This window comes from Pipistrellus hanaki, assembly GCF_964339955.1.
Source record: "Pipistrellus hanaki genome assembly, chromosome: 7".
NCBI lineage: Eukaryota > Metazoa > Chordata > Mammalia > Chiroptera > Vespertilionidae > Pipistrellus > Pipistrellus hanaki.
The window spans coordinates 1,838,976-1,859,093 of record NC_140509.1 but is presented as its reverse complement, the minus strand read 5'-3'; the positions used below and the strand labels follow the sequence as shown (position 1 = coordinate 1,859,093).

Sequence of the window (20,118 nt, the reverse complement as noted above, 5' to 3'; positions counted from 1 at the left end):
AGGAACCTCATAGGGTGGGGCTGACGGAAGCCAAGGCTATAGGCTCCACCCTGAAACTCCGCCCCATCGAAGCTGAGCACAGAGACTTTTAAGGCTACCAACTTAGGGAAGCTGCGAAAATGCCAAGACAAGGAAACAGATCACAAACAAAAGAAATGGAGGACAAAAAGCGACTGGATATACAGTTCAAAATCATGCTTATAAGGTTTTTCAAGAATTTCCTAGAAAAGGCCAATAAAATAAATGAGACCTATGAGGATATGAAAAGGGATCAACTAGAAATAATAAGGGGTCAGCTAGAAATAATAAGGGATCAACAAGAAATAGAGAATACATTGTCTGAAATAAAAAATATTATACAGAGTCCTAAAAACAGAATGGAAGATGGTAAGTATCAAGTCAAAGATTTGGAACATAAAGAGCCTGAGGACACTCCTCCGCAGAAGCAAGAAGACAAGAGAATCCAGAAAGTTGAAGATAATGTAAGAAACCTCAAGCGAACCAACATCAGAATTATGGGGGTCCCAGAAGAAGAGAGAGAGCAAGATACCGAAAACATACTGAAAAAAATAGTGACAGAAAACTTACCCCACCTGGTGAGAAAATTAGACCTATAAGTCCAGGAAGTGCACAGAACCCCAAACAAAAAGAATCCAAACAGGACCACACCAAGACACATCATAATTAAAATTCCAAGAGCAAAAGACAAAGAGAGAATATTAAAAGCAGCAAGAGAAAAGCAGGTAGTTGCCGAAACCGGTTTGGCTCAGTGGTAGAGCGTCAGTCTGCGGGCTGAAAGGTCCCAGGTTGGATTCCGGCCAAGGGCATGTACATTGGTTGCGGGCACATCCCCGGTAGGGGGTGTGCAAGAGGCAGCTGGTCGATGTTTCTCTCTCATTGACGTTTCTAGCTCTCTATCCCTCTCCCTTCTGCTCTGTAAAATATCAAATATATATATACAGGTATTGATAGTTACCTATAAAGGAGCACCCATACGATTGTCAGCTGATTTCTCAACAGAAACCATGCAGGCCAGACGGGAATGGCAAGAAATATTCAAGGTGATGAATAGCAAGAACCTATAGCCAAAGATAATCTACCCAGCAAAGCTATCACTCAGAATCAAAGGCCAGATAAAGAGCTTCACTAATAAAAAAAAGCTAAAGGTGTTCATCACCACCAAACCAGAATTATATGAATTGCTGAAGGGGTTTTTTTAGGAAGAGGAAAAAAATAAAGATAAAAATTATGAACAACAAATACATAACTATCAACAAGTGAATCTAAAAACCAAGGGAATTAAAATCTGATGAACAATATTAACTGGTAAATATAATAGAATCAGAGGTATGGAAGGGGGGTGAACTGACGATTCTTGGGGAAAAGGGGGGGGTGGGAAGAGACTGAACATAAACTGTGCACCTATGGATGAGGACAATGGTGGGTGGGGAAAGGGCAGAGGGAGGGGTGGGAACCTGGTGGAGGGGAACAATGGAGGGGGAAAAATGAGGAACATTTGTAATAATATGAACAATAAAGATTTATTTTTTTTAAAAAAATCTAAACTAATTCAAAACTAAGAACAGGTCCTTTAGACTAGATTTAATTTTTAGAAGTTGATTGCTCTAGCACTTATAAAGAACAAAGAGGCAAAATCAGAAAAAAAGATTTAATAAAAAAAAAAAATAAAGAATATACATAAAATTGGAAGTGCTGTTTTCAGGCCATTGAAACTTTCCATCTAGTTTATGTTGTGGCCAAAGAGGAAATGAGGTGGGCATGACCTCCCAGCGAGTGTGCAGCCCACGAGAGAGGAAGCGTGAGTGACGGATCACAAATCCAAAGGGCAGGTGTCCCCACTGCTAAACAAATCACCATGAGAAACGAGAGGTGGCCCTCTGGACTGGGCGTCTCTAAAACAGAAGGATTCAAATGGCCTAGTACTAGCACTTTTCAGAGGAAAGACTTTCAAGCAGAAGACCCAAGCCGGGAATTGTGGGAGCCATGGCCGTGTGGGGGGAGGGTTGGCAGCGGGGAAGAGCAGCCCGGCGCTCGGGAGGCTGTGAGGGAAGCCTGATGAGCCTGGCAATGGAGTCACCGGAGTAGGATTCAAAGGTAAACCCACGACGAGGTGCTGCTGCCTGCTGCTCTTCCAGCAGCAAACTCAGGGTGCCCGAAGCCGGGTGATGTCTCCCCTGCCCCGTGGAACCCTCCTGAGTTTCAGCACCAAATGCTAGGCCCAGAGGGGCGAGCGGCTTTAAATGAGTGAGGTCTCTGCATGGGCCGGAGGCAGGGCTAAGGACTCCAGGCGGCTTTTTCTGGCGGGAGTTCTCAGGGCGGGTCTGGATCCAAGGAGGGTCCTGAGGGGAGAGAGAATGGTCTCAGCAAAATGGCGTGTGGTCTAATGAAAGGGAATGCCCTTGTGAAGTGCCTACAGACCGGTTCCCAGGGGAGGGGCACCGCTCAGTGTGTGACCAGACCTCACAGGCCCTGGGGGCAAGTCCCTCCTGCGGGGCCCAGCTGCGCCCCAGGCCCGGGCTGAGGGCCGCACCAGCGTCCCCCACAGAAGCCGCTCACCTGCGCCAGCCCTCCCCGGCCTCACCAGAGCCGAGCCCACAGCTGGGCACAGACCCTGGGCGAGCCGGGACCGGCGGGCCGGAGCCAGAGAGAGCTGCGCAAACTGCAAGGCAACTTACAGCGCCCTCCCCCCACCCCGGCCTCCGCGGCGGCGCCGCCCGGAGCCCATGCCCTGGGGAGCCACCTGGAAACGGTCCAGCATGTTCTGCTGCCCCCCCCCCCCACCTCCCCTAAGGTTCCCACCGAGAGAGACCCTCAGGACAGAGGCCCCGGGGCTGCCCGCCCCAGTCCCCCCCTCCCCCAGGCGCGCGGCCCCTGAACTCTAAGCGACCCCGTGGGATTGCAACCAGAGGAGCTGGTCCCCCTTCCTCTCTGTAGAACCAGTAACAGGTCCTGGGAGGATTTAAAAAGCTGTCACTGAGGAAGGTGGCGGTGCAGCTCAGGGCTTTGCCTGGTCATGGCCTCTGCCTCTGCCTGCGTCTCCGGTGAGGCTGAAGGGGGCTCAGCTGGCGGCCCGACGGAAGCAAAGCCGGTGGCAGGTGCTGGGGCCCCAGGAGCTGACCCCCGAGGATGAGGACTCACCCAGGTTCTCACAGGGAGGGGGAGGGCGGGGCAGGGGGGGAGGGCTGTTTTCCCGCTAATTACCCTCTAGCTCTGGCGGCTCAGGCCCGCCGTCAGCCTCCGGCCGGGCGCCGCGAGGCCCGGTGGGCGGGGACCCCGCTGGGCTGGAGATGCTGCGGCCCCAGCCGGGCTGCACAGCGCCCGGGGGAGCCGGGGAGGCCCGGGGCCTCTCGGCCGGCTCTGCGCGCTCCGCGGGCCGCCGCCGCCGCCGCCTGTCCCGGGCCGGGCTGGGTGCGGGTTCTCAGTTCGGGTGTAACCTTCCCGAGCCCCGTGAGGCCGGGGCCGGAGGCGGGGCGGGCCGTGGGCGGGTCCTCCGGCTCTAGACTCCCCGGGCGGGCCCACAGCCTGCGCGGCGGCGGGAGCGTGTCCTCGGGACCCGCCTGGGCGGTGAGCGGCGGGGCGGCGGGGCGGCGGGGCGGCGGGGCGGCGGGGCGGCGGGGGCGGCGGGGTCGGAGCCGACGGCGGGGTCTGTCCGCGCCTCCGTCCCAGAGCGGAGCCTCCGGCCGGCTGGGCGGCGGTGTGTCCTGTGCGGGTGCCGCCTGGCACGTGCTGGGAAAGCGGGGTCCCGGGAAGGGCGTCCCGGGGGCTGGCCGGCTCCTGGGTCCTAGGCGCCTGCCCCCCGGAGGCCCGGGACGCGCGGGGAGCGCAGGGGTGGGGTGGCAGGCGCGGGGCGCAGGGGGATGTGGGGGGCCTGGGAGGTGCGGGAGGCGCTGGGGGAGCGGGGGGGGGGCGAGGCGCGGAGGGATCTCGGGGCGCTGGGGGATCTGGGGGCGCGGGGCGCTGGGGGAGCGGGGGGTGGGGTGCGGGGGGTGGGGGTCGCTGAGGGAGCGGGGCGTGGGGGGGTGGGGGGGCGCTGGAGGAGCGGGGGGTGGGGGAGCGGGGCGTGGGGGGCACTGGGGGAGCCGGGCGCGGGGGGTCCGCACCCGCAGGGCCAAGGCCGGGCTGGGCAGGGGCTGGCAAGGGCCCTTGGATTGAGCAGCCCTGAGGGCTGGTTCGGTCAGGGGCCAGGGTGGGACTAGGGGGCTGGCCCACGTGCCTTGGGAAGCCGTTGGCGGGTTTGGGGTTAGAGGGAGACTGGGGGGTGGGGGGGCTCAGAACTGGAGAATGGCGACTCCTCGCTCAGGGATGGAGTTCTGGAGCGGACAGGCCCCTGCGCCAGGTGGCCGTTCTGCCTGCACCTCCGTCCCCGCGCACCGGAGCTCGGAGCAGCCTCGCCCCGCAGGCCAGGCCGCTGCCGCCCCGGCAGGTGGCGGACGCTGGGATGGTGCCTTGCGGGCAGGGGCAGGGCCTTGCGCCCAGACGTCCTTGGGCAGCAGCGGCCTGGGTTAGGGCGGGCTGTCACCCGCACGCTGAGCTCCGGGACCGACCGAGAGGGGTGGGCGCCTTTGTCTCAGAGGGAAGCTGTGCTCCTCACTGCCCCCCCCCCCATGTTTTGTCTCTGCTGCTCCCCACTCCCCTCTTGCTGATGTGCTGTCTCTCTGACCTCAGGCTCCGGGAGGAGGGCACCAGCCGGCGGTGAGACGCAGGGAGGAACGGGCCGGTGCCTTCCCAGCCCCAGCCGGGCGCCCGGGGCCGGTCCCTGAGCTCAGAGGGGCCGGGGGCTCCGGAGGACGGAAGGCAGCCCGGGAGCAGATGGTCCGGCGCCGGGAGCCCAGCCAACGAGGGCCTCGCGGGCCGCTCCCTGGGGCTCTGCCGCCTCAGGGCGGGAGGTAGCCGGTTGCCACGGTGGGAGTGGCCAAGGTAGGAAGAGGCACCATGGGCGTGCAGGAGCTGTGCCCCGGCCCCGGCCCCAACCAGGAGGCCCCGCGGGTGGCGGCGAAGAGGCAGGCCTGGGCGGAGGTGAGGAGACCAGCTGGGGTGTCCCGGGCGGGCAGCTTTCACCCACCCCGTCTGCAGGCCACATGGCACCTCGGGCTGCTTCAGCCGAGCAGCGCAGGAGGGGCCGCGGGCCTCCCGGCAGCACCGCGCCCTCACGTGCCTCCCTGGCCACAGCCGCAGCCTGTCTGCTTGCTCCCAACCCTGGTCATTTTCCTCCTAAACCCTCCCTTTGCTCCTCTCCCTCCCCTCCTCCCCTCCATGGCACCTCTGCTCCGCTGGCCCTGCCCCTCCCTGCTGTGGTTTCCCTTCGCTCTCTGGCCGAGGCCAGTGCCGGCTGGCCCAGGCTCCCGGAGCCCTCTCTTCCAGGAGCCGGTCACCCTGGAGGACGTGGTGGTGCGCTTCAGCCCGGAGGAGTGGGCGTGTCTGGACGCCGGTCAGAGGGCCCTCTACCAGGACGTCATGGCCGAGACCCTCCGAACCCTGTTGTCTGTGGGTAAGTGGCCGCCTGGCCTGCCTGGCCCTGGCTCCCCTGGCAGGCAGGCCCATCACCTCGGGCAGCCTCACTAGCCCCTGGTTCTCGGCCGTGAGGCCTGGGTCCAAGCCCAGGGAGAGAGGACAGGGCTGAGAGCCTCGTGAAGGAAGGCAGCGGCAGTGCTGCCAGGATGGCTGCCTCAGGGCGGGCAGCGGCCCTCCTCCGCCCGCTCCCGGCCGCTGGGCGAGGCCACTGCTCAGGGCCGGCCGGGCAGGCCTCCCTGCGTCTGTTTCCCAGGTTCCAGCGCTCACATCGCACAGGCAGCCTGCTGCCCCTTCGGGGAGGGCCCCCCGGGGACCTCAGCTCTTCCTCCCTCCCTCCCTGCAGCCAGAACCGCCTCCTCTAATGCAGCCCTGGCCGCCGAGCTGGAGGAAGAAGAGCAGCGTTGGAGAGCAGCCCTCCTTCCCGCGCGCGGGGGCGGCCGCCCTGCAGGTGCCCGGGCTTGGGGAGCTGACGGCCGCGGGCCAGAGGGCGGAGGGCCTGCCTGTGGCCACTTGTCAGGGGCTCCTTTGCTGAAGTCCCTGCAAGAGGAAAGGAAGGACGGGGCGGACTTGACGCCCAGAGGGTGGGGGGGAGACTGGCTCCGGGGAGGGGAGGCCGGCCGCGGCGGGCCCAGTGCCCGCGGGCACCGCTCTGAGCGCCCTCTCCTGTCGTCTGCAGGGTGTTAGGACAATGAAAGGAACTGGGTTTCAAAAAGTGTTGTGAGTTAATATTTTAATCTGACATTGTTGAGAGATTCCAGTTGAGGTTTTACTTGCTGTTAATCAGAAAACCCTGGAGCGGCGGAGGGCGCAGGGTGAGGCGGGTGCGGGCTCGGACTGGGGGTGAGCCTCGCTGTCTCTTCTCCGTCTGGCAGGAGGCGAGGAGCAGCCCGGAGGCAGGGACTCGGGCCCCTGCTCTTCCCCAGCGGGGCCCCTGGGCGGGACCCCCGAGCCGCCGGCGCCCGGGGCACAGCCCCCCTTCCCCTGCCCGGTCTGCGGCAGGGGCTTCAGCAAGCGCTGCAGCCTGCGCCACCACCAGCGCGCCCACGGCCCGGAGCGCCCGAACCGCTGCGGCCAGTGCGGGAAGGCCTTCCGCAGCCCCAAGGCCCTGGCCGACCACGGGCGCACGCACCTCGGGGAGCGGCCCTTCCGCTGCGGCCTCTGTGACAAGACCTACTGCGACGCCTCGGGCCTGAGCCGCCACCGCCGCGTGCATCTGGGCTACCGGCCGCACTGCTGCCCGCGCTGCGGCAAGGCCTTCCGCGACCGCTCCGAGCTCAAGCGCCACCAGCGGATCCACGGCGCCGCGGGGCCGGCGGGCAGCCACGCGGGGCCGGCGGGCAGCCACGCGGGGCCGGCGGGCAGCCACGCGGGGCCGGCGGGCAGCCACGCGCCGGCGGCCCGGACCCAGGAGGCCGCGCGCAGGGCCCAGAGCCCGGCAGCTGGGCCGCGGCCGCCCGCCGACAGGATCCCGGTGCTCGTCGTGAGAGCGCGGGCCCCCGTGGCCGCGGCGCCGGCGCCCCGCGGCCCGAGCACCGGGCCCCGGGCCCCCCTGCAGGAGCATCCGGGGCGCAGGGCCTCCGCCGGCCCTCCCCGCCCCCTGGCCCCGCGCCCCCGGCACCAGGAGCCCCGCCGCGGCCGCTGCGGCCAGTCCTGCCGCTCAGCCCCGGGGCCGCTCCGCCACCAGCAGCCCCAGGGCGCGCCGGGCTACCGCTGCCCCGTCTGCGACCTGTGCTTCGGGGAGCGGGAGGCCCTGGTGGCGCACTGGGGGGGGCCCCGCGGCGAGGGGCTGTGCCGGGCGGTCCTGGGCCGGTGGCTGGGCCTCTCGCCGCGCCCCCCCTGCGGCCGGGAGCGCAGTGGGTCTCCGAGGGGCCGCACTCCCAGGAGGCGGCAGGGGAGGAAGGGAGAAGGGGTGCGGAGGAAGAGAAGCCGCCGGGGCGTGGACAGCCTTGGACGCGAGTAGACGCGCTGCCGACGGAGGACGGGCGGACGCAGGCCGGCGGAGCGGCGGAGGCAGAGGCGCAGGAACACCCCGTTTCTGTCTCACCCCATAGAGCAGGCTGGTTGAGCAAAACGGTGGTGCATGGACATGGAGGAAGGGACGGTGGGGAAGTCGAGGCTGTGGAAGTACAGGGCGGCCACCACCCCTTGGTCCCCGGCTCCTCAGGAGGCCCAGGCGGGGCTCGGCCCGGAGCTGGCTCTCCCTGCCCCGCTGCAGCTCACTCTGTCACCTCCACTCAGCCGCTTGGGACCGCGTCGTCACTGCGATTGGCACGCTGTGGGAGGCAGCGGCCCCGCCCTCCGCGCCCCGCAGAGACGCCAGCGCCTGCGGGCTTCGGGGTGGAAGGCAGGAGGCGGAAAGATGTAGGTACAGCCCTGGCTGGTGTGGCTCAGGGCACCGTGTCAGCCTGCGGACTGAAGGGTCCTGGCTTCGATTCTGGTCAAGAGCACATGCTCAGGTTGTGAGCTGGATCCCCAGTAGAGGTGGTGCAGGTGGGAGCCAATCCATGATTCTCATCATTGATGTTTCCATCTCTCCCTCTCCCCCTCTGAGGTCAATAAATGTATATGTACATATATATTTAAAAAAAAACAAAGGTGGAGGTACAAAAACAGGAAAGAGCTGGGAAAACAGATGACAGAAGAGAAATAAATGGGTGTGTAGAGAAGGTGGAACAACAAACTTAAAAAAATTAATGAAGAAACGAGTCCTATTTGGGATTCGGAGCGTTCCTGGAAGTGCACGTTGGAAGGTGCCCACAGCCCAGAGGCCTGATGGATGCAACATCCCGAGGACCGGTCCTCAGCCCAGCCAGGCCCTCCGCTCCTGCCCGTGCGGCTGCCCTCAGAAGGGGTTTCCTAGGAGAAGAAAATAACTGGGAAAGTGCCAGCAGTCACCTCCAGGAAACCACCGAACGCCCTCTGGGCCGCCCGCCTGGACCTGCCTCGGGGCGGGGCTGGGGCTGAGGCCTGCAGGCAGCTGCCCTGGGAAGGGGAGGACAGGGGCTGTGCCCAGGGGCACGTAAGGGGCGCCCTTCCCGCTGCCCGTCCAGCTGGTAAGACGGCTGCTACCTCAGAGCCCCTCGCCCGTGCAGCCAGCCCCCCTGTCCTCTGGGCTGCCCATCCTCAGCCCCTCTTTTGCTGCTTTCCTGTGGTTTTTGTTGTTTGTTTTTCAGCTTATAAGGAGGAATGAACTTACTTAGTTCTTCAAGAAATTGCCCTGAAAACAAAGAGAAGGAGGTGACTGGTGGGAGGTGACAGCTCCCACCCGCGCCTCCCTGTCAGCTCTGCAGGGATGCACCCCCTTTCCACTAGGGGACCCCTGCTGGCCCTGGTGACAGGGAGGCCCGGCTCATCTCCCCTCCCCTGCTCGGGCCCTGTGCGCCCCACCCTGGCACCTGCCAGTCTTCGGTGCAGCCAGTTGTAGCAGACGACCAGGGCGGCCAGGGGCCCGAGCACTGGCACGGCCACGAACAGCGTCACCTTCCAGCAGGGCACCCTCAGGAAGTGAGGATCTGGGTTGTCCACCGAGAACAGCAGGATTAGCCGATGCCCATGCCCCCTCCCTATTGTTGGGGTTTCTTAACATGCTGCAGAAGTCTGCAGAGGTTGCTTATGTTTCCAGCTGTTTGAAACGACATCATCAGGCCTGGGCAGCGTTTCAGTGGGGCCTGGCGGAAGCCCCGGCTAGTCATGTGGTTGGACTCCTGCACCCGGGACCGCCCGCCGCGGCCCGGTCCAGCCCACGGGCACTTGGCTCTCCAGTCACTCCCCGCCAGACGGCGGGATCTGCAAAGGCCCTGCTTGCCCGCCCTGTCTCCTGAGAAGAGGCCTGTGCCCGGAGGGTGATGCCCGCGGGGCGATCCTAGGCCTCCCCCCCACCCCCCCATGCAGCTGTCATTCAAAGGAAAAGCAAGAGGAGACAACAGGAGCCAGGGCCTGGTCCCCGGCCCGGCCGCACTCACCGAAGGTCCTGTGGAGGCTCTCTGGAAGGAAGAGAGGGAGAGGGACTTAGAGGGCCCGGAGGCCACACGTCTCCGGGCCGCAGTCTCAGTCACCTACAGCGCTCTGCCTGACAGCGACGGGCGGGTGAGGGAAGCTGCGGGGTTGGTGCCTACCCTGGCTCACAGAAGGCAAGAGGAATGAAATGTTCTGTCATTTTTGGCCGCTTTGGGAGTTTTAAAGGGAACTCGGGGATTGGCAAAGATGGCCTGAGAGAAGGACCGCTTTGGTGAGGCCAAACGGAAGGGAGGGGTGGCGGGCAGGTAATGAAACTCACCTATCTCCGCTCGCAGTTTTCCTAAAACGGAAGGCACCACAGTGAGTCCCCCGGGCACACGGGCTCAGCTGCCCGCCCACCCGCCCGCCCGCCCGGCGGGAGCTGGCTGTGGTTGGAAAGAGCCCTGGGCTGGGAGCCAGGGCGGGCTCTTCACCTGGCTATTGTCTGGATTAAATATTGGGGTAAAGAGTGTGGGAACCCCGGTGCGCAGCAAAGCCCCAAACCAACAAGATTTTCTTACCTCCCCCTGCTCCTTGCCTTTCGGCCAACCTCTCAGGTGGGGCACCCCCTGCTGGGCCCACTTTGTGAATGTAAATCCGCCCCATCTGACGGGCAGGGCAGGGCTGAGCACTTGGGGAGCAGCCGCCTCCACGCACTTTACATGACATTAGCCTCCCGCTGGCTCTGCCTGCGGCGGAGGCCTGGTTCCTCCTGCTCAGCCTGTGGCTGAAGGCCTTGTGTATGCGGACCAGTTCGGGGGAGAAAAAAGCCCCCACTTTCTGTGCCAACATCTCCTCCCTCCCAAGCCCTTCTTGCTGTGGGAGGGGAAGAAAGGTCCTGGGCTTTGCCCTGAGAACATGGGGCGGGGGGCGGGGATGGACTCAAAAGGGCTTGGTGCTGAATAGAAACGGAAGGAGGGTTTCTGAGGGCGTGTGTGTGTGTGTGTGTGTGTGCGCGCGCGCGCGCGCGCGCGACCCCTAAGAGCCAGCCTGCCTGACCAGTTCGTGCCCTGCGGGTGATGCTCCCTGGGCCGGGCCCAGCAGGGCGCGGGCTGAGCTCCCCGCACGGGCTTCCGGCAAAGCCCCCTCAGGGTGCAGGGTCTGCGGCGGACGGCGCCCAGCTGCGCGAGCCTGGCGTGGGGCTCTGCACCCAGGAGCCCAGGGGGGAAACGCCGGGAGCCGCCTCATGCTGGGAGGGCACCGCGCGGCGGGCGTACCTCTCAGCCTGCGCTGCAGGACCAGGAAGAGCAGGCCGGCCGCCAGCTGCAGCAGGAGCAGGGGCAGCACCGCCAGGCCGGCCAGCGCGCCGGGCCCCACCCAGTGGAAGGGATCTGGAAGAGAGCACAGGCGGCCTGTGGGGGGGGGCCTGGGGGAGCACAGGCGGCCTGTGGGGGGATCTGGAAGAGAGCACGGGCGGCCTGTGGGGGGGGGGCCTGGGGGAGCACAAGCCGGCCAGCTGGCACCCCACACCAGGCCGCCCGCTCCACAGTCAGGTGAGGGAGGGAGGGAATGAACATAGCCGAGGCTCAGAGAAGGCAGCACAGACTTGACACCTGAGCTTCATCCTGAGGGAGAGGCTAGAGCTTGGACCACAGCACTCAAGGCCGCAGGCTGGGCTAATCTCGACAGGCCCGAGCTGGCGCCACAGAGGAGAGCGGTGGGCAGCTCAGAGGTCACGGTAGCAGGAGCAATGGGAAGGACGGCCATGGAGGCGGAGGAGTTCCAAGGGCTGGCACGGCCATGGAGGCGGAGGAGTTCCAAGGGCTGGCACGGCCATGGAGGCGGAGGAGTTCCAAGGGCTGTGAACTCCACTGGGAGAAGGATGCTGTTGTCAGTGACGCTGAAACTAAATGCGGTGTTTCTTTCGATGATGTTTGTAAGCAATACCCTACAGTGTAAGCAGAGCCTGTGACTTTGTCTTCAATAAAAACACAAATATCTTCATGTCACATGTTGCAGCAATCTCAAAATATCACTTCAGTCTCTCATTAGTTTGGAATTACACTAATTATCAGGCCATCCCATACCTTGTTATTTTGTTAACTATTTCAGTGCTAATGTGTTTTATTTTATGCATGTGAATCACCCTCCCGAGAAGGGCCATCGCCTTGCCAGCCGCCAAAGGGGATCCATGCACCCGGGGTCAGCAGCCCTTTCTGGAGCTTGGAGGCAGGAAGACCCTCAGAACCCATCCCTGAGCATGAGTGGAGCGGGGTGTGTGTGTGTGTGTGTGTGTGTGTGTGTGTGGTCTCCACTCTCCGCTTCTCACCTCCCATGCTAGAGTCTCCTGGCCTCTCCTATCTAGTCTCAATGTGCCATGCTTCCGCCAGCCCTTACCTGTTCTCTGCCTTAGAGGGCCGGCTACGGACACTGCCCTCAGCGTCAGGAATTAAGTCACAACAAACAACACTAAACCGGTCAGGAGGACACTGGCCCACTAGCTCGTCCCCATACACCGAAGTTATGGGTTCGATATCCGGTCAGGGCATATACTAGAAACAATGAATGCATGAAGCAGTGGAACAATAAATCGATGTTTCTCTTTCTCTTCCTCTCTCTCAAATCAATAATAACGCAGTCCATCTAAAAAAATGAATAAGCGGGTCGGGAGGGATTCGTAGGTATAAATACAATAGCAGAAGTCGTTGTCCAGTTCACATTTAGTTCCGTCTTTGTAACCGAGAGAACAGGCCATGGACCTCCTGACGGATGACAAGGCGACTGCACCTGGCCGCCCGCTGACAGAGTGGCCAGACTATTATGCGTTCAGAGATCATCAACATCTGGCCACTCAGAGTAGTTTCAAGTGTACATCTCTATGATACATCACCGCATATTGCATCGTGGCTTCTCCATCCAAAGTCAAGTCTTCCGTCACCATTTAATAAATGCATTGGTTGATTTTAAGAGGAAGGGAGGGAGGAGAGAAGCACTGGTTTGCGTTGCACTTGTCTGTGCATCACTGCTGGTTCTTGTATGTGCCCTGGCGGGAACAAGCCCTCAGCCTTGGCACATCTGGACGGTGCCCAACCAGCTGAGCTACTGGGTCAGGGCTCCTTCCAGAACCGTTTGTCCCCCTTTACCCTCTTCCACCTCGGCCACCTCCTCAAGTGGTCTTCACTCGAATCCTCAAGGACTTAGCAACGAGGTGACCCTGCAGCCTGGGACTTGCCTCTACCTCAGGGGGAGGCAGGTAATGAGGGGCCAGGGAAGCAGTTGGCTTTGGTCATCGCTGTTGCGGGCAGTGATGGGTCCTTGGAGGCTCGTTAGCGTTATTCTCTCTACCTCGGTATATATTTTAAGGTTTCATAATGATGAGTTTAAAGAAAGGATTAGCCGAAGCCGGTTTGGCTCAGTGGATAGAGCGTCGGCCTGTGGACTGAAAGGTCCCGGGTTCGATTCCAGTCAAGGGCATGTACCTGGGTTGCGGGCACATCCCCGGTGGGGGGTGTGCAGGAGGCAGCTGATCGATGTTTCTCTCACATTGATGTATATAAATATACATCATATACAAATATATATATATCTCACATTGATATATATAAAAGGATTAGAGCCAAAACCGGTTTGGCTCAGTGGTAGAGCGTCAGTCTGCGGACTGAAAGGTCCCAGGTTCGATTCTGGTCAGGGGCATGTACGTTGGTTGCAGGCACATCCCCGGTAGGGGGTGTGCAAGAGGCGGCTGGTCGATGTTTCTCTCTCATCGACGTTTCTAGCTCTCTATCTCCCTTCCTCTCTGTAAAAAATCAATAAAATATATTTTTTAAAAAAGAGAAAGGATTAGAGACAACTATTAATAAAGTCACAAAAATGACAAGGAAAGAATACGGTCCGAGAGACAACAGAACTGCGGGGAGCAAGTGCAAGTGTCTGGGACCCGGTGCACCGGAGCCCGACCTCGCCTCGGAGGCTCGGCGTGGGCTCGGCGGGCGCCCGGGGCTGTGACACCCCCTCCCGCCTGGGCACGCAGACACAGAACAGGAGGACGGGGTGGGAATGTGGGTGTCTGTCCAGAGGAGCTCTGCCCTCCGTGAGGCAGCTTCGTTGGGAGGTTACTTTTTCTTGTACAACAATTGCTGTCTGAAGAGCCTCCCCACCACCATCTCCAGAAGGCGCTTTGTTCTCGCCTGCAGGGAGCTATTGTCTGCTGGGTTGGCTGGTGTTTCTCCGCAGGTGGGGAGGAGGAAAGGGGAGAGAGGAGGTTCCCACCCTCACAACACTTTTGTCCTTCGATTACATAGCAATTAACTTTCTCCCTGGCCAGCTGCTCAGTGGTTAGAGCATTGTCCGGCTACCCAAGGTTTCAGGTTTGATCCGACTTAGTCAGGGAACATACAAGAAGCAACCAATAAATGCAGAAATAAATAGAACAACAAAATCAATATTTCTCTCTTCCTTCCTCTCTCCCGCTAAAGATCAATCATTTTTTAAAAAATAATTAATTTTCAAAGCTTCCCTTTCATCCACTTTACCTTGCCCACATCTAACCATCCTGAGATTAAAAAATAAATAAATAAAATGAAACGAATTGCAGGTCCGCATCAGAAGAGCCCGCCAGGCCGTGCTGCAGGATCGGTGGGAAGCACACGTCGCTGGCTCACTCAGACGTGCTCTATGGCTCTCCTCCCCTCAACTATGTTGGAATATATTTCTCATAGTTCCTCCTCTAATAAAACACCACAGACACATCAACTCTGGAATTCATTGTAATAGGATCTGGTCAATTTGACTCTTTTAGGACCAACCCCCTTGTTTATAACAAATAAAAGGAGATATTCCAAAACAGCAGAAGGAAAAAGCCCACTCTGATTACTTCCGGATTACTCATGTTGTCTTCTAGCAGCACAAACTAATCGGAAATGGATTCTTTCAGATTTTGTTGCCTCCAATGGTTTTTTTTATTTTGGTTTTTGTTTCTTACAAATCTTTTCTTTGTATGTACACACGTGTACATGTTACATTGTGTACACCAATGTACATGTACATGTGCTTTTGCAGGAAGGTCACATGGATAATTGCGACCTTTTCTTTCATGCTCTGCGGTGGGCCACACCCATTCTCTTCTCTGCTCCCCCAAAGTGAGCCACACTAACTTTCTTATGGATCTCTTTTCATATTTCTCTGAGACATACATAACACATTCACAAACATAAGGTCTAGTTTTTTTTTTTACTTCGTGTTGCTTGTTTTTTTTTTTTAAATCCTGGCCCAAGGATATTTTTCCATTGATTTCTAGAGAGAGTGGGAGGGAGGCAGGAGGGGGAGGGAGAGTAACATTGGTCTGAGAGAGACTCCTGGACTGGTTGCCGCCCACATGTTCCCCTACCCGGGCTGGGAACCTGCAGCCGAGGTACATGCCCTTGACCTGGAGTGGAACGGAGAGCCTTCGGTCTGCAGGCCCTCGCTCTAACCACTGAGCCCGGCCAGGCAGTGTGGCTTGCTTTCATCGCTCAGCAATGCTTGTGGCATGCCCCAAGCCATCTGCCCTCGCCCCCAAACAACCCTGAGTGGCTGCACGGGGTCCGGATGAATAACCCGCAACGGCCCCTTCCGCCCCTGGGCTGCCTGCTCTGGGCTCGGGTTCGAAGCCAGAGGCAGCAGACCGGAAGCCTGGATGCTGCTGTGGGGACTCAGGGGGTGGGGCAGAAGGAGCTCCTCCCAGGCTCCGGTGGAGCGGGGCCCAGGAGCCAGGCTCCATCCCGGCAGCGCTCAGCGGGGTTCGGCCTGCGTGGGGGTGCAGGAGGCCGCGGGGCCCCGATTCTCACCATTGATGCTTCTCTCCCTCGCCTCCCTCTCTGGCATCAATAGATATTGATCAATAAATATTGCTAAATATCTTCCCTCCCCCCAAAAAAAAGCCGGGGCCTGAGGGCACCCACCTTCCACCTGCAGCTCCAGCGCCGCCTCCTCGTGCTGCGCGTGGTCGCGGAAGAAGCAGGTGTAGCCGCCCGCGTCGGAGGGGCGCACGCGGCGGATGCGCAGCGCCGCGCGGCCCTCGGCCAGGCCGCCGGGCAGCAGCTCGGTGCGGCCGCGGAACTCGGGCGCCTGCTCCTCCGGCCGGTCGCGGCCGCCGCGGAACAGGTGCACCATGCGGCCGGGCGGCCGCGCCCAGCCCACCTCCATGCCGCTGGCGTTGCGCACGGGGGCCAGGCGGCACGGCAGCTCCGCCGGGCGCCCCGCCAGCGCGCGCACCGGGCGCTCCGGGCCCAGCACTCGGAACTGCCCTGCGGGACACCGGGCGTCAGGGGCCGGCGTCCGGAGCGGCGTCTGAGCCGCGGGGGCCAGGGGGCTCCGAGGCGGCGGCGGGCGGACGACCCGCGCCCAGTTCCCCCCCCCCCCCCCATCAGCCCCGCGCCCAGCCGGCCCCCAGCCGGCGCCCAGCCCCCGCCCAGCCCGCGTCCAGCCCCGCGCCCAGCCCGCGTCCAGCCCCCGCCCAACCCGCGCCCAGCCCGCGCCCCCGCTCGGACTTGGCCAAAGCGGGCGGACCCGCCCCCCCTCCCCGGGGCTCAGGTCTGTCTGCTCGGACCCCAGCCGCCAGCGGGGCGCCCCGCACGCGCCTGGCCTGTCCCGCAGGGAACGTGTCCCGCTCGAGTGGGAGCCGGCTGAGAGGGCTCCGGAGTGCAGGGCGGGCCTCCTCTGCCAGGGGCTCCGGGCGAACCCAGTTTCTCCTGGGGGGCGGGGGGGGGGGCTGAGCACGGGGCACCGCCGGGCTCACCACTCCTGCCCGGCCTGATGCCCCACACTGACCGGCGCGGCTTGGGGATCGGGGCCCCTAAGCTGTCATGGACCGTGTCTCCCGGATCCGCAGCCACTCCGGGGCCGCACCCCGTTCCCGCAGCCACGGGGGCCGCACCCCGACCCGCAGCCACGGGGGCCGCACTCCGACCCGCAGCCACGGGGGCCGCGCCCCGACCCGCAGCCACCGGGGCCGCGCCCCGACCCGCAGCCACCGGGGCCGCGCCCTGCTCGCTGGGAGACCACCGCCCAGCGGCAGGCGGCGCCCCCGGAGGGGGAGCGGGAGGCCGGGCCGCGCGCCACGGGGAGCACGCGGACCCGCTCGGAGGGAGGCCGCCCGGCAGCTGGAGGGCGAGCGCGGCACCAGCCTCGCGCCGGGCCGGGGCCGGGCCGGGGCCGGGGCCGGGGCCGGGGGCCGGGCAGGGGCCCGGCCGGCCTTACCGGCGTGGCTGGAAGGCGACTGGAGCAGCAGCAGGAGGAGGGGCAGGCGGCCAGGCAGAGGGGAGCGCCAGGAGCTCGCCATCTCCGCTCTCCGACGGGACGGCCGGGCACACTGAAGCCGCGGACAGACGGCCGGGCGAGGAGGCAGCGCCCCGCCCCCTGCAGCTGGCCCGCGTCACCTCCCGGCCTCACAAAGGGCCTCAGACGGGGTGACAGGCCGGCCTGCCGCCCCAGCTCGAGAGGAGGCTGCCTGGCACCAGCCTCCCTCCGCTCCTCCCCGGGCGCCTTTAAGGGGCTTCTGGGATCTGACCGGCTGGGACCAGACCCACCGCTCCCTCCTTGGACCTCAGGGACCCCCATGTACCCCCCGCCCGCCCCCATCCTCCCAGTGTTAGCCAGGGAGGGTCACTGTTGGCCTTCTAGAGAGGAAGGAACTTGAGCCTTTTCCTCGTTCTAACGCCTCCTGATTGGAACTGCCCGCGGCTTCCCGGCTTCCTGGCTTCCTGCGGCCAGACCCGGCCTGGCCTGCGCCCCGCTGAGCCCGCCTCCTGCTCCCCAAGGCAGGCAGGAAGGTGGGGACAGCGTGGCCTTGCAGGGAGGGGCCTTCCTTTACCCTCAAGGTCCTCCCACTGGCCTGATGGTCACATAGACATGAAAGACAGCGAGGGAACATGACCAACTAGATTACATGTGTGCATGGGCACCCGGACACATGAGAGCCAGAGGTCCCAGGCGGAGGGCGCAGGACAGAAAGTAAAATGAGATGCTGCCCACACTCCGAGCGAGGCCCAGGGCTAGACCTCGGGGAGGCCGGGGGCGTCAGGGTGCAGCGGGGGCCAGTAACCAGAAGCTGGCCTGCCCTCTGGCAGGTGGAAGGGCTATCGCTGACAATCTGCCATCACAGACATGGCCCCAGTCAAACCCCTTCTGGGCGGCTAATGAGGACAGAAGCTGCGAGACCACAGGGTCTTGGTTGCCTTTGGGTCAAAGCAATCCACACAGCAGAGACACACCTGCGGCTCCTTCTGAATGTTCGGAGTTGATGGCCGCCTCTGCTCAGAGAGGCAATCATGGGAGGTTAGCAAGGATGTCAGGGTAGCCAAAGCCAGAACCGACAGGGCCTGTTGCCTGGCTCCCTCTCCTGCCCGAGCCCTCAGGTCACAGCGGAAGAGCTGAGGGACGGAGAGTTTCCCTCACCTCCCGAGGCCAGCGAGACGGCATCCTGCGCCACAGGGTTGTGCCCGCGTGAACGTGCTGCCCGGGGAAGCCGTGAGCCCCCAGGAAACACCGCCTGCCAGGGGGCTGCCCAGGGAGGGGTGCACAAGCGCCCGGTCCGGTGGGAGACGCACTGCACAGAGGAGAGCGGCTGTACACGTAAAAGCCGTCCTCTTTATTTCTTTGCACGTTTGCTTCTGTTTCAGCCCGAAGGTGTAAAATAATATACTTTGAAGAATGTCCCTCCCAGCCATGTGGTGCCAACTCCAGTTTCCTCTGCACCCTGCACGTGTGCCACCGGAGGGAGCGACAGGGCTGTCCTGGGTAAGGAATGGGACTGCATCCCCACCTCCTTTTCTTCGTTTTTATTTTTTAAATGTAATAAATCATTACTGTTCAGATTATTACAGGTGTTCCTCCCCCCCCCCCCCATAGCTCCCCTCCACCGGATTCCCCACCCCACCCCATGCCTTACCCCCTGCTGTAAGATTTTTGTCCATTCTCTTCCCGCACCCCTCAGACCTCCTTCCCTCTGAGAATTGTCAGTCCATTCCCTTTCTATGCCCCTGATTCTATTATATTCACCACTCCATTCTGTTCTTCAGAATTTTTTATTCACTTGATTTTTAGATTCACTTGTTGGTAGGTATGTATTTGATGTCTTTTTGTTGTTCATAGTTTTTACCTTTACCTTTTTCCTCTTCTTTAAGAATACCCTTCAGCATTTCATGTAATCCTGGTTTGGTGGTGAAGAAGAACTTTAGTTTTCTCTTGTCTGTGAAGCTCTTTATCTGGCCTTCAATTCTGAATGATAGCTTTGCTGGGTAGAGTAATCTTGGTTGTAGGTTCTGTTCATCACTTTGAATATTTCTTTAAAAAATATATTTTATTGATTTTTCTTTCAGAGAGGAAGAGAGAGGGATAGAGAGCTAGAAACATCAATGAGAGAGAAACATTGATCAGCTGCCTCTTGCACACCCTCCACTGGGGATGTGCCTGCAACCCAGGTACATGCCCTTGACCAGAATCGAACCTGGGACCTTTCGGTCAACAGGCTGACGCTCTATCCACTGAGCCAAACTGGTTTTGGCTGAATATTTCTTGCCACTCCCTCCTGGCCTGCATAGTTTCTGTTGAGAAATCAGCTGACAGTCATATGGGTACACCCTTGTAGGTAACTAACAGTTTTTCTCTTGCTGCTTTCAAGATTCTCTCTTTGTCTTTTGCCCTTGGCATTTTAATTATGATGTGTCTTGGTGTGGTCCTCTTTGGATTCCTCTTGTTTGAGGTTCTGTGTGCTTCCTGGACTTTTAAGTCTATTTCTTTCACCAGGCAGGGAAAGTTTTCTGTCATTATATCTTTCAATAGGCCTTCAATATCCTGCTCTCTTTCTTCTTCTGGCACCCCAAAATCCAGATGTTGGTACACTTAAAGCCAGCCCTGAGGCTCCTTACACTGTCCTCACACTTTTGGATTCTTCTTTCTTTCTGCCTCTCTGGTTGGGTGTTTTTTGTTTCCTCATATTCCAGATCTTTGATTTGACTCTTGGGGTACATTGATCTACTGTTGAGTTTCTGACAGTATATGCTTAATTTCTGACTGGTCCTTTTCCATCTTTTTGGTATTCTCATTAAGGTCCTCCAAGGTCTCTTCAAGTTTCTCAGCGATTTTTAGAAGATTCTTGAGTAACCTTATAGATGTGATTTTGGAGAGGAACCAAGATGGCGGCATAGGTAAACTCCTATCTGCAGCCTCACACAACAATTTCAAAAAAATACAACTAAAATACAAAATGGACATTATCCAGAACTACAGGAAAGTTGACTGACTGGAAATTCTACAACTAGAAGGAAAGAGAAAACCAGAAGGAAAATCAGAGGAGCTGTAAAAGCCTAAGGTACGGAGACACGTTGTGTGCGCGGAGAGGACGGAGCCGGAGAGGAGGGGCGGTTGAGTGCCCAGCTGGCATTCCCTAGCGGGAAGGAGACAAAAGCTCTGGACTGTGCTGAACCCCAGATCCGACAGCACTGAACCCCAGTTCTAGGCAAGACCTTGGGGACCCAGGCTCATACAAAAGGAATCTAGGTTGTAAGGCAGGAATTCAGGGGAGCGGCGAAAGGCAGTCAACGGACTGTTGACTGTCTTTCTGGATTGCCCTAGCAGGAAGGAAACAAAGGCCTGGGTTGCTCTGGACCCCAC

General features: G+C 60.6%; 2 protein-coding genes across 5 annotated transcripts; one reads left to right on the top strand and one right to left on the bottom strand.

The window, feature by feature from the left end:
- Positions 1 to 3,462: 3,462 nt before the first annotated feature.
- Positions 3,463 to 8,108, top strand: ZFP57 (ZFP57 zinc finger protein). The gene is made up of 5 exons (XM_084890989.1): positions 3,463 to 3,585; positions 4,687 to 5,037; positions 5,383 to 5,509; positions 5,876 to 5,980; positions 6,405 to 8,108. Exons 2-5 carry the CDS (start codon positions 4,954 to 4,956, stop codon positions 7,490 to 7,492), a joined length of 1,404 nt encoding a protein of 467 aa, XP_084747115.1. The 5' UTR covers positions 3,463 to 3,585; positions 4,687 to 4,953; the 3' UTR covers positions 7,493 to 8,108.
- A 156-nt stretch (positions 8,109 to 8,264) lies between these two features.
- Positions 8,265 to 16,832, bottom strand: MOG (myelin oligodendrocyte glycoprotein). Of its 4 annotated transcripts, XM_084890985.1 has the most exons (8): positions 16,705 to 16,832; positions 15,408 to 15,752; positions 10,746 to 10,859; positions 9,809 to 9,829; positions 9,495 to 9,515; positions 8,928 to 9,044; positions 8,729 to 8,749; positions 8,273 to 8,388 (listed from the first exon to the last, which is right to left on the bottom strand). In XM_084890985.1, the coding sequence occupies exons 1-8, from the start codon at positions 16,784 to 16,786 to the stop codon at positions 8,375 to 8,377; spliced, it is 735 nt and encodes a 244-aa protein (XP_084747111.1). In that variant the 5' UTR covers positions 16,787 to 16,832; the 3' UTR covers positions 8,273 to 8,374. The 4 variants fall into 4 exon arrangements, 3 of the variants coding, with proteins under 3 accessions (XP_084747109.1, XP_084747111.1, XP_084747110.1); XM_084890983.1 differs by having other exon boundaries at positions 8,265 to 8,388; positions 8,729 to 9,044; XM_084890984.1 differs by lacking the exon at positions 8,273 to 8,388 and having other exon boundaries at positions 8,548 to 8,749.
- Positions 16,833 to 20,118: the final 3,286 nt, after the last annotated feature.

Coding starts and splice junctions, on each gene's coding strand:
- ZFP57 (XM_084890989.1), top strand. CDS start 4,954: ATGGGCGTGCAGGAGCTGTGCCCCGGCCCCGGCCCCAACCAGGAGGCC. Junction 5,510..5,875: donor CCGAACCCTGTTGTCTGTGG/GTAAGTGGCCGC, acceptor CCCTCCCTGCAG/CCAGAACCGCCTCCTCTAAT. Junction 5,981..6,404: donor CGGGGGCGGCCGCCCTGCAG/GTGCCCGGGCTT, acceptor TCCGTCTGGCAG/GAGGCGAGGAGCAGCCCGGA.
- MOG (XM_084890983.1), bottom strand. CDS start 16,786: ATGGCGAGCTCCTGGCGCTCCCCTCTGCCTGGCCGCCTGCCCCTCCTC. Junction 15,753..16,704: donor GTCGCCTTCCAGCCACGCCG/GTAAGGCCGGCC, acceptor GGTGTCCCGCAG/GGCAGTTCCGAGTGCTGGGC. Junction 10,860..15,407: donor GCTGGAGCTGCAGGTGGAAG/GTGGGTGCCCTC, acceptor GCTCTCTTCCAG/ATCCCTTCCACTGGGTGGGG.